The 13,254-nt window shown below is 38.5% G+C and overlaps 1 protein-coding gene across 1 annotated transcript; it reads left to right on the top strand.

Moving 5' to 3' along the window:
* Positions 1–9,666: 9,666 nt before the first annotated feature.
* LOC125278892 (fatty acid-binding protein, brain-like) lies at positions 9,667–10,657 on the top strand. Its single transcript, XM_048208293.1, has 4 exons — positions 9,667–9,761; positions 9,926–10,098; positions 10,308–10,395; positions 10,500–10,657. The coding sequence occupies exons 1-4, from the start codon at positions 9,749–9,751 to the stop codon at positions 10,511–10,513; spliced, it is 288 nt and encodes a 95-aa protein (XP_048064250.1). The 5' UTR covers positions 9,667–9,748; the 3' UTR covers positions 10,514–10,657.
* Positions 10,658–13,254: the final 2,597 nt, after the last annotated feature.

Below are 13,254 nucleotides of genomic sequence, written 5' to 3'. Positions count from 1 at the left end.
TTTTAGTTTTCTGTCGGCTTTCAGTCTATCGTTAAGTGTGTTTAGCGCCACCTACTGTATTGGAGTGTGTAACATAATGACTTCCTCCATCTCTAATTACATTCTACTGATCAGTGCAGAAACTTCATTAAAGCCTTATAGCTGCTTCCATCTGCTTATTCCCTATTTCTGTTCATTTCTTTCGACTTTCTTCCATTTTATTGTAATTTCTTTCAATTCAATTCTGTTTAAATGAAAGGTTTTGCAATTAATATATACATAATTCTTTACACTAACATTCCTCTCATTTATCTTTATTTGTATTTATCTTATCCACAGAGCTAAAGAGAGAAAATAATTCAGCCATTTCTTAAAAATTGAACACTGATGAGTTTTCTGTTAGGTGAGCATGGAAGAAAACTAATTCTACTGTAGCATTAAGAAGTTATGGATCTATGAATTTGACAGATGTGTCAACTCAATACATTTAGACGTGAAATTGCATTATTGGCCCAATTGGAGGCGCTATGTCTCAGGTGCCTTTGAGGATGCATTAAAATTTGCACCTTATTCCCAATGCACTTGACTGTCAACTTGCAAAATTATGGACAATTTTACATAGTAAAGTAACAGGAACAATTTCTCCTGTAACTGTATTATTACATTTGTCAAATTCATGGGTCCATTGTAGCGTTGCCACATAAGGGGAAGCCAATTATAGCCAATAATAATAATAAATTGACTATTATCTGTAAATAGCTTTCCCCTGTATGTTGTTTTCTCCCTATATGTTGTCTGTGTTTTACCCTGCTTTATGCTCCCGCGAGATGTTGCTCGCGCTACGTCGTCACGTGACGTTACGTCATTACAGCGGGACGTTTACAATGTGTTTTTTCCTTTATAAGGAACCGGCACGCCGGTGTTTGGGAGCGCCTCTTCTACATACAAATCTTTTCCCCTTCTGACTGTTTTTGTGCTGTGCTGTTTTCTCGCCATCTCTTGTGGAGTATATTTTTTCCATGGATTACTCGCCCAAGAGGACTCAAAACAGTTGGATTATACCTGTAGGATCCTGCTCACGGACTGGTTATTTCCATAGACAGTAAAAGAAATGGACACAGCGACCCCATTGGAACTCAATTGAGACAAGTGAAGCCCATTTTTAGCAATTTTTAGCACTTCCGTTTCTGACGCGCAGACTCAAACTAAGCTTGATGACGTCAGCAACCTGTCTGACAGATGTAAATCTTCTAGTAGCTGTGCGTGCAAACTGCCATCGTTAATCTTGCAGAGACGGCGAGCTTGAGCGGGGAGTTCTTTGGCGTGAGTGAGCAGGAGCAAGTATTCTGATTAATTATTTTGTATAGTATTTTAAAATGTAACGCCAGTACGCCATATTAAGTTAATGCATACTATTGCCTGCGAGCTTCTCCTCCTGTCTGTACGGTAATTTCTCTACTGTGCGACAGAGAGTCGAGTGGTTATGACGCAATCGTTAGCCTATTTTTACAAAAACTGTTTCTACGGGGCCATAATGTAACATAGAAGGTAATGGAGCCCTTTATACATTGTCGTGTATCTTTAGAAATAAATAATGGACAAATGGAGTCTTTAAACGCCTTAGATGTAAAGTTATTCGCTGTCAAAGTGACGCCAAAATGAATGGGAGTCAATGGGATGCTAACGCAAGTGAAGTTCTGCTACAAGATGGCGGCACGCGGCCGACTTCAACTTCCGGTCGACTTCCTTGGGCACTGGTTATTTCCCCGGTGAGACTGCTGCTATATAAACTTTGCAACGCGCTGTATTCTAGAGACTTTTCAGACACACACGCACACATACACACACACATTTTTTTTTATCTTGGATGTTTAACCTGGTTTTTTGGTGGTGTACACGGATTGAATTGTAAATACACTTGGGTTTATTGTTGACATCTGTCTCCTGTTGTATTTCTTTTTTTGTTTCCTGCTGTTTAAGAGGCATAAACGTTCCCTTTATTTAGTGTAACTTCCTGGCCTATTAACTGGAGTGTTACACCATAACTTCACAATGCTACAGTAAAAATGTCTGAACATTTGAATGGTGACAGGCAATTGCCCTCAGTGAAACGTTCAACATTAGCTGAGATATAACACCTCCAACTGGGCCAACGATGCAATGGCTCTTCTAACTAAACTGTCACGTTTTGTCAATTTCATGAGTCCATAACATCATAATGCTAGAGTAAAAATGTCCACAAATGTGAATGATGATATAGTCAAGCACACCGGCATACGACACCAGTGAAATTTTAACGACCCCAAATGGGCCAACAATGTCATGGCTCTCCAAACTGTAGTGTGAGATTGGGTGCTTCAAAACTTCAAAATGGTACAGCAACCAACAATGCTCTTTCATTTCAATGCAATTTAATTCATTCACATGTATAATGCTTTTCACTATTCATATTTCAAAGCAGCTTCGAATAAAATGCATGTTTCTTGTGACAAAAACACAGCCTTTAATGAGATATCAGAAGTACAGTTGTAAGATTGTATGACAAATTGTAGTATTTACAAATATTCTTTTAAGCAAAAGTTGTGTGCTTGTAAAGCAATGATAACATGATCATTTTGTGTAATCATCCATGTTTGATGTTCTGGAGTCCTTCATCTGAAGTCTTCATTAGAGGCTGGATCCAAGCTGGAGCTGATATAGTCTCTAGTTACCTTGTGATAGTAAAATCTGTAATATTAGCTTGAATTATTTTTTATTCAATTGATCCATTAATGCATTCAAAAGAAGATGTACAAAAAGAATGATGTAATTGTTTTTTATATACCATTGTAATTTTAAAGTTATTTTCATTGATATTTCAGCGTTATTTATGTTTCAAAACAGTTTATTATTTTCTGAAAATAGACACAATAATAACAGGGTCCCTAAAAAGCCTAAATAAGGGAAAAACCACACAGTCCCTTAGTTAAGTGTGAATAAGAAGCTAAAAATGCGGAAGCGTTGCATCTTTTAAGGTGGACCAGATAGCATCAATAAGAAGCTGTGAATAAGATTCAGCCTCGAGCACTTTTTTTTATCTACCAGTGCACATCATTATTGTGTTAAATTCATGTCCCTGAGGGGTATTGCACAAAAGCAAGATAAGGGATTAAGTTGGGATTTTCAAGTTATCCTGGCTGAATTTAGCCCTGACTCAGTTGCATGAAAGCAGGCTAAATTAAGTTACTATGGATATTTTTTCCAGAGCAGGCTAATAACCATGCTAAGATTAATCCTAGTGATTTGTCTGTTAGTTCCGCTGTCAATCCTACTAGAAATTGATGTTTTACAGTCACTCCATGGACTTGTGTAAATACACTATATTGCCAAAAGTTGTGGGACACCTGCCTTTACGTGCACATGAACTTTAATGACATCCCATTCTTAATCCGTAGGGTTTAATATGGAGTTGGCCCACTCTTTGCAGCTATAACTGCCTCAACTCTTCTGGGAAGGCTTTCCACAAGGTTTAGGAATTTTTGACCATTCCTCTAGAAGCGCATTGGCGAGAAGGCCTGGCTCACAGTCTCCACTCTAATTCATCCCAAAGGTGTTCTGTCGGGTTGAGGTCAGGACTCTGTGCAGGCCAGTCAAGTTCCTCACAACAAACTCACTCATCCATGTCTTTATGGACCTTGCTTTGTGCACTGGTGTGCAGTCATGTTGGAACAGGAAGGGAACAAAGTTGGGAGCATGAAATTGTCCAACATGTCTTGGTATGCTGAAGCATTAAGTGTTCCTTTCACTGGAACTAAGGGTTCAAGCATAACCCCTGAAAAACAACCCCACACCATAATCCCCGCTCCACCAAACTTTACACTTGGCACAATGCAGTCAGGCAAATACCATTCTCCTTGCAACCGCCAAACCCAGACTCCTCCATCAGATTGCCAGACAGAGAAGTGTGATTGGTCACTCCAGAGAACACGTCTCCACTGCTCTAGAGTCCAGTGGCGGCGTGCTTTACACCACTGCATCTGACACATCTGTAACACTGTGTCCTAACCAGACGTGATGCGATAAGATTCCAGTGACGAGCAATTTGACTGTCCACACTAGACGCGACGCGACAATGAGAAGCGATAAACTCAATCAAAAACCATAGCCAATCGAGAGTGTGGGCGGGCTCTTTCAGCAAGAGCACAGCAGACACAATGAAATGGGCAAGTATAGTAAAATGAATAAATAGAGAATCTGCAGTGTATGCGTAGCCGTTGGTCCTCTTAGCAGCATGAAAAATAAAACTTTTATTTAAATTGCCTATACAGAAAGCAAGCAAAGAGTACTCCCTTAATGACTGTAGCAGTCAATCGTTTCAGCTGCATCGCACAAATGCTGTGCTCTATGATGCAAATCATGTAATTAATAACCTTTGACAATCTTCAGACTTCAGAGCTTGAACGCAAATAAACACAAGGCTGTTTGAAAACTGTTGGACCCACAGTCCACTTGTGCCTATTGATTTTCGACCCGCTCTGTAAATGACAACGTCAATATTATTCCACACGTTACATCTAATATCATATATTTATTTAAAAAGCAAAGAAAGCACAGGACAGCAACCAGAAAACAATATGAAATTAACCCCTCAAAAACTGAAGGGCACGAGACGGTATTTGCAAAACCAAGCTTGACTGGTCAACCAGGAGGGCTCTCACAGCAACTGACGGAAACTTGAAATATTCCTAGCATCGGACGGGTAAGCCCCGCCAGCAGTTGAACGGTCAGCTCTGAATAAAAAAAATACAGTATTATCAAAACAATTAGATGAAGCTAAACAACTAGACACAGATTTGACGACTCTGTGTGCATGTGGACGATAGAAAGAGGATTTACAAGTGTGTGTGTGTGTGTGTGTGTGTGTGTGTGTTGTTTAATCTGACACAGAGACAATGAAGAATCATAATAAAGCCTAAATCCAGCATAGAGGGGTTCAGTGAATGTGGTGTTGAATGTGTGTAAGTGTGTGAGTGTGTGTGTGTCAGAGACGCTATAGAAGGACAGAGTGGCGGCCGACACGTCCACATACACTCCTGCTCTATTAGAGGATGAACGGATGGCAGGTACAACAGTGCTGTTATTATGGTGCCAGACAGTGAATCTTTTATCAGAGCAGTTCAAACTCCAGGATTTGTCATTGAATCCAAACACACAGGATATGAATCCTTTATATGTCACTGATATAACAACACTTCCGCTCCATTCAGCCTCCCAGTAACAGCGTCCAGTCAGACTCTCTCCACACAGAACCTGACGACACTTATCAAATCTCTCTGGATGATCAGGATACGGCTGATACTCATTCACAAAAGTCACCTTCCTGTTCTCCTCAGACAGAATGAGTTGAGTGTTTGCTGTGTTTGGATCTAGTCTGAGATCACAGGCATCTGAACACAAGAACAGAGAAAAAACTTTTACAACAAATCAACAGTCACTAGACAATTGTGTGTGTGTTTGAGTGTGAAGTGGGTGTATTAGAAGTGTGTGTGTTCAAGAGAGAGTGTGTGTTTGTGTTAGTGTGTAATGTATGTGTGTGTGTTTTAGACAGAGAGAGAGAGAGAGTGTGTGTGTGTGTGTCTGTGAGTGTGCACCTTTTTTGACATATCAGGACACAAATGTGTATAATGACATGTGTATGACATAGGTATTACAAAAAGAGGTGACTTATGAGGACATTACCCCATGTCCCCACTTTTCAAAAGGCTTATAAATCATACAGAATGAGTTTTTGTGAGAAAGTAAAAGTGTGCACAGTTTCCTGTGATGGGTAGGTTTAGGGGTAGGGGTAGTGTAGGGGGAGAGAAAATACAGTTTGTACAGTATAAAAACCATTACGCCTATGGAATGTCCCCACAATTCACAAAAACGAACATGTGTGTACAGGTGCTGGTCATATAATTAGAATATCATTAAAAAGTTGATTTATTTCACTAATTCCATTCAAAAAGTGAAACTTGTATATTATATTCATTCATTACACACAGACTGATATATTTCAAATGTTTATTTCTTTTAATTTTGATGATTATAACTGACAACTAAGGAAAATCCCAAATTCAGTATCTCAGAAAATTAGAATATTGTGAAAAGGTTCAATATTGAAGACACCTGGTGCCACACTCTAATCAGCTAATTAACTCAAAACACCTGCAAAGGCCTTTAAATGGTCTCTCAGTCTAGTTCTGTTGGCTACACAATCATGGGGAAGACTGCTGACTTGACAGTTGTCCAAAAGACGACCATTGACACCTTGCACAAGGAGGGCAAGACACAAAAGGTCATTGCAAAAGAGGCTGGCTGTTCACAGAGCTCTGTGTCCAAGCACATTAATAGAGGCAAAGGGAAGGAAAAGATGTGGTAGAAAAAAGTGTACAAGCAATAGGGATAACCGCACCCTGGAGAGGATTGTGAAACAAAACCCATTCAAAAATGTGGGGGAGATTCACAAAGAGTGGACTGCAGCTGGAGTCAGTGCTTCAAGAACCACTACGCACAGACGTATGCAAAACATGGGTTTCAAAGACAAAAAGGACTGGACTGCTGCTGAGTGGCCCAAAGTTATGTTCTCTGATGAAAGTAAATTTTGTCATCTGCTGGTGTTGGTCCACTGTGTTTTCTGAGGTCCAAGGTCAACGCAGCCGTATACCAGGAAGTTTAGAGCACTTCATGCTTCCTGCTGCTGGCCAACTTTATGGAGAAGCAGATTTCATTTTCCAACAGGACTTGGCACCTGCACACAGTGCCAAAGCTACCAGTACCTGGTTTAAGGACCATGGTATCCCTGTTCTTAATTGGCCAGCAAACTCGCCTGACCTTAACCCCATAGAAAATCTATGGGGTATTGTGAAGAGGAAGATGCGATATGCCAGACCCAACAATGCAGAAGAGCTGAAGGCCACTATCAGAGCAACCTGGGCTCTCATAACACCTGAGCAGTGCCACAGACTGATTGACTCCATGCCACGCCGCATTGCTGCAGTAATTCAGGCAAAAGGAGCCCCAACTAAGTATTGAGTGCTGTACATGCTCATACTTTTCAGTTGGCCAAGATTTCTAAAAACCCTTTCTTTGCATTGGTTTTAATTAATATTCTAATTTTCTGAGATACTGAATTTGGGATTTTCCTTAGTTGTCAGTTATAATCATCAAAATGAAAAGAAATAAACATTTGAAATATATAATAATAATAATAATAATTCCTTACATTTATATAGCGCTTTTCTGGGCACTCAAAGCGCTTTACATATTGAAGGGGGAATCTCCTCAACCACCACCAATGTGCAGCATCCACCTGGATGATGCGACGGCAGCCATATTGCGCCAGAACGCCCACCACACACCAGCTTATTAGTGGAGAGGAGACAGAGTGATGAAGCCAATAACTGTATGGGGATGATTAGGAGGCCATGATGGACAGAGGCCAATGGGCAAATTTGGCCAGGATGTCGGGGTTACACCCCTACTCTTTTCGAAGGACATCCTGGGATTTTTAATGACCACAGATAGTCAGGACCTCGGTTTAACGTCTCCTCCGAAGGACGGTGCTTTTGACAGTATAGTGTCCCCATCACTATACTGGGGCATTAGGACCCACACAGACCACAGGGTGAGCACCCCCTGCTGGCCTCACTAACACCTCTTCCAGCAGAAACCTAGTTTTCTCAGTAAGTCTCCTATCCAGATACTAACCAGGCTCAGCCCTGCTTAGCTTCAGTGGGCAACCAGTCTTGGGCTACAGGGTGATATGGCTGCTGGCATCAGTCTGTGTGTAATGAATTAATATAATATACAAGTTTCACTTTTTTAATGGAATTAGTGAAATAAATCAACTTTTTGATGATATTCTAATTATATGACCAGCACCTGTAGATCAATGAATTTGCATTATGATGTCATCTAGTGACAAATAGCTATACCAGTTTTAGCTACTTTCAGATGAAAGCAGTTGGCAACACTGCTCATTCATTGCTAATTTTAACACTGTTTCCCTAGACTTGATTTTTGGTTTTCTAAGTTTCTTAAGTTTCTTGTTTTCATTGTTCGGTTTGCCTGTGTTCTGGATATCTTTGTTTGGATTGCCCATCTGTGTTTGACCATTTGCCTGTTTTGGACTTGATTGTGGATTACTCCTAAAAAATACTGCATTTGGATCCTCCAACTTTGTGTCTCCATGCAGTTTGTTACAAATTAAATGATTTCAATGACTTCAGTGCTTTTGCATTCTTTGACAAAACATTCACGCCCTCAAGAAACTTTGCCATCACTTGCAAAACCATTGTGATATTTTCATATAAAAAATTATATGAGATGGGGGGGGGAACTGTTTCTCAAGTGCTTTTGTGACCAAATGCAAAGTTTCTTGTGGGAACTCAACACTTTTTACAGAGCCCTGGAGTTTGCAGATTTTGCCCTCTGTGCCATCGGCTACTCTATTTTTTTTTTCAAGGAAAATGTTACGTGAAATAAGGATAGATGCAATCGCAAGTCAGAAAATCTCATTTATTGAGCTTCACACCAAGTAAACAAAAGCAACAGGTAACCAGCAGCAGGGAAACGGCGACACAGGGACTTCGATGGGCTGAAGAGATGACGGTAAGTGCCAGTTTTACCGCTGCTGAGACAGCAGCCAAGGTCCTTCATCCCCCTCTCCTGACCCTGTAGCTGGTCCTAGCTGGAGAGAGGGTCAGAAGGTCAGTGTGGCTGCCCGTGTCCAGCCTCAGAGGAGCATTGGTTTGAAGCAGCAACCTCACAAGAATCCTAAGAAAGCATTGCTGCAGGAAAATCCATAATTTCAAATGTTTTTCAACACCTTTATTCATAAAATTACTCTAAAGATTATTTTTTATTTTTATATGTTGGTGAAAATGGTTTTATGACTTTGATAAATGAATATAGGCTATTTCAAAATCCAATTTCACATTTCACTGGTTAAGGACCAGCATGTCTCAGAACTCATTTGACACTTTATTCATGTTCACGCAGACATTGGTGAAAAACTAAATATAGAGATCTTGATTAAAGCATTCATCAGCATTAGGGGCCGTTCACACAGAATGTGCTACTTTACAATGTTTTTTCTATGTGAATGCACTAGACAGATGTGTTTAACCATTGCGCTCCTATCTAGCATCTTTTGTAGCACCTCGCGCATGACACGGTGTTCTAAAAATCTGGCACTCAAGTAAAAAAAAAAAACGCTTCTAAAAATCAAGTTCTAGGGCACCGCAATATGACTGAAAGGGCACTTTACTATTAGCAATTAATAGGACAGGGGCTCAAGATTAATTCTTGCATGTCTCTGTATTCATTGAGAACTGTGATATGATGTTGAATGGGTTTATGTTTTAATCAGTAATTTTGTGTGTGTTAACCCCAGTAAATGTATGTATCTAAAATAAATATCACAAATATATATAATTTCAAAAGCCGATTTCGCATATATATATATATATATATATATATATATATATATATATATATATATATATATATATATATGTCACTTCTCGCCATGTACAAATGAACAAATCAGATTTCAGTAAATAAAAACCTATCCAATCAGCACAATCTTCCATTAAAGCCCCACCTCCCAGACAGTATTAATAGGCTTTGGTGTCCAACTCTGTGACTGTACAAGAACCACAGTGTGTTTGATCTTTAAACTCTCGACATGGTTGATGCATTTTGTGCAATTTGGATACTGGTTCACAGCCAGATCCTCGATTAATACATGAAAGCACTGGGTAAGTTAAAGTATATATTTTATTTTATTTACCTAAAAACATCTTTTATGTGTAAGGTGCAATAGTGCATCTAGTGCTTAAATGTATGAAATATATTTTCTGTGTGGTTTGGATATAATAATAACAGTTTTGTTCTGTCTGTAAAGTTTTCTGATGTTCAACAGGTATTGGTTCTAACATTAGGCAGATAGGCAATGTCACCAATCCCTCAATTGTCATCAGTCATGAGGGTGACAAAGTTGTCTTGAAGACACTGTCCCTCATCTTAAACACTGAGATTTCTTTCAAACTGGGAGAGGAGTTTGATGAAATTACAGCAGATGACAGACAAGTAAAGGTTTGTGTTTATTCTTTTATTAGTCTACAGCATATCTGACATCAGTATCATGAAGCTTTTGTACTTTTGTACTAAGCAATTTAGTACTTTTGGCAGGGTAAGACTCTTCTTACCCTGCATGAATATGTATTTGATATGACAATTTGTGTTTATGTCATGCACAATAAAACTTATAAAAAACAGACTCACATGTTTTCATCTTATTTCAGTCCATTGTAACCTTGGAAGGAGAAAGTCTTGTTCACGTTCAGAGGTGGGACGACAAGGAGACAAAGATTGTTAGAGAAATCAAGGATGGTAAAATGATCACTATAGCAGCATTATTATTATATTATATTTATATAATGCACATATGTATTTTATGTTCCTAAATTTCCTCTCCTGGTCTTTGCTGTTTCCAGACCTTGATCTTTGAGGGTGTTCAGGCTGTCCGCACATATGAAAAGGAATAATGTCAAACTGATGAATGTTTCACTGTTACTTTGGCGTTGTGACATTATGATTTATCTGAATGATACAGAATGTCTCTGAGGCCTGCCTTTCTGTTAAACTGAACGAAATAAACACTTGATCAAAAACTGATTCTGTATTTTACTGTCTTATGCAAACACTTCATTATCATTAGATTGATACTGAAGTTTCCTAATCCTGTGATATTTGATCAAGGCTGTATATAAGTATATATACCCTAGTGAAAAAAAAAGTATACTAAGTATACTTGCAGCAAGACTAATTATTAGTATATTTCAAGTGTGTTAATGATTAGTTCATTTAAAGTGTGTTATTTTGAAACAACTAATTTTGTACTAAGTATATTTAAGTTGAAATTAAGTAGTATTAAAATACAACTTTAAGTATATTTAGTATACTTATGTGTGCTAAATTGGAACAACTTCAAGTATACTTAGTACACTTTAAGTATATGTCTGTGTAGGGACTAATTACATGCTTGATTAGTGATATTAAAGTGTACTTAATTTGTGTTATAAGTATACTTTATTTCTGTTAAAAGTATATATTTTGTTATAATATGCGTTGTATTATAAGTATACTTTATTTCTGTTATAAGTATACTTTTATTTGTGTTATAAGTATACTTTATTTCTGTTATGAGTACACTTTGTGTTATAAGTACACTTTATTTGTGATTTAAGTACATTACAAAATAATTACGAGTGTCTTCAGAAAACACAAGCAATATACACTGAATATATTATTTTACAGGTAATAGTATATACTGTATGCTCAGTACCTTTGGCTTAAACATTACACACTTTGCAGTCAATAACAATATACTTTGTTATTACTTATACTTTGTATAATATAGTCAACATTTGAAGCGGATCAAAACCTTTAATCAAAGTTGTCCAAAATTTTTTGATCCACTTCAAATGTTGACTACTGTACTTTGAATTACATAATCTCACACAATACAGTTGTGCTACTATTTAAATACAGTTTAACACATTTTCCCAAAGTTGAATGCATTTGTTTTCAAGGCCATTAAAATAAATAAAATGTAACAACATCACTAATGAAGAGACATATTTCATTGACAAATCCAATAGTTTTTATTTAAACTTAGATTCAGCAAAACTTACCATGTTTTTCATTAAAGAAAAAAAAAAATTGGACCATGGTGACCCTCTATACACAAATACACATTACACATTATATTCCATTTTCTGATGAGCTTCTTATTGTGTCTGATGGCACAATGATGACCGCAGAGACTCGTGAAGAACAGCATCTGTTGACAGAATATACCAAAGATATAAGACAGCATGTTCAACTCTTTATTCACGTTTACAATAGTCTGTCTAAATCCTACATTGAATCAATACTATTTTTGAACAGTAAATGAGGATTAGCAGCAGGGAACTGTATCAGAATGGCATGTCGATATTGTTTTCGGTACATAGTCAAGCATAAAACACTTTATGAATTAAAGGGCACCTATTATGCCCCTTTTTACAAGATGTAATATTGGTCTTGGGTGTCCCCAGAATGTATTTGTGAAGTTTCAGCACAAAATACCCCACAGTTAATTTATTATAACCATTTGAAAATGTCATTTTTGGGGCCTGTTTTAAAAAGAGCTGTTTTGGTGTGTACCACCTTAAATATAAATGAGCTGCATATCCCCGCCCTGCCTTTGGATGAGGGCGTAACTTGCATACCTATGGCAATAAACAGTCCGTAGAAGCAGAATGGCTGAGAGTGAGAGACCCGCTGTTTTGTATGGCATTCAGCCGTACATGTTTGAACCGGAATCAGACCCAGATGATGAAGAGACTCCGGCAGAAGAAACACAATTGAGAATGGAGCAGGACGTCTCTGAATGGTTATTTGATACATTTATGTACTTATAGATGTACTTATAGAGCAGTGGCGGCTACTGGTCTGTCAGAGAGGGGAAGCTCATTTTCGGCCTACATCATAAAATTGTCTATTTATTTAAAAGTAAATTCTGAAAATCCATTTCAAGAAAATGGTCTGTGACCCTGTCGTACCAACTAGGAGTCTTTTCAAATGACTTGACCAGTGTCCTCTCAATGGCCAGCAGAGCTAGGCTGCTTAAACGGCCTTGGCCCATTGTGTTTCGGGTGTAGGACTTGAGTCGCTTTAAACAGGAGAAGCTCCTTTCTACACCTGCAGATGTAGCTCCAATTGTTGCCACTAATGAGAACAGTTTGTAAAGCTGAGGCATTGCACTGTCCAACTCCATGTCTTTAAGGAACACCAAGTAATCACACAGCTTTCCCCTGTTACCCTGCAAGTCCTGATCTGAATACAGGACTTGAAGTTCTGACCTCAGTCTTCCTGAATCAAAGTGATGGCCATAACTTTTCAGGACACTTTGGAAGGCCTCCTCTGGAAATACCTGTCTCATGTCATCAAATTTCCCTGGATTGACTAATTCTAAGAAGAGCATGCTTTCCAAATTTGAAAAACGTCGAGGAATCTGCTCCAAGATGTTATCAAGGATGGCCATGTACAGATTTCTGTATCGCACTTGGGGATCCTGCAATTGGGTCAGACGGCGCTTTCTCATGGGCTCATCTCGTGGGTCTGATGTGAGATCTGCTGTTTTGGCATAAATGGCTTGGAAAGCCCCCTCTGACCTCTTCTCTTTGACAAATGCTATTTCATTAT

Source organism: Megalobrama amblycephala, linkage group LG11 (genome assembly GCF_018812025.1).
Source record: "Megalobrama amblycephala isolate DHTTF-2021 linkage group LG11, ASM1881202v1, whole genome shotgun sequence".
Lineage (NCBI taxonomy): Eukaryota > Metazoa > Chordata > Actinopteri > Cypriniformes > Xenocyprididae > Megalobrama > Megalobrama amblycephala.
The sequence above is the reverse complement of the archived record's forward strand: the minus strand, read 5'-3'. Positions and strand labels throughout refer to the sequence as shown.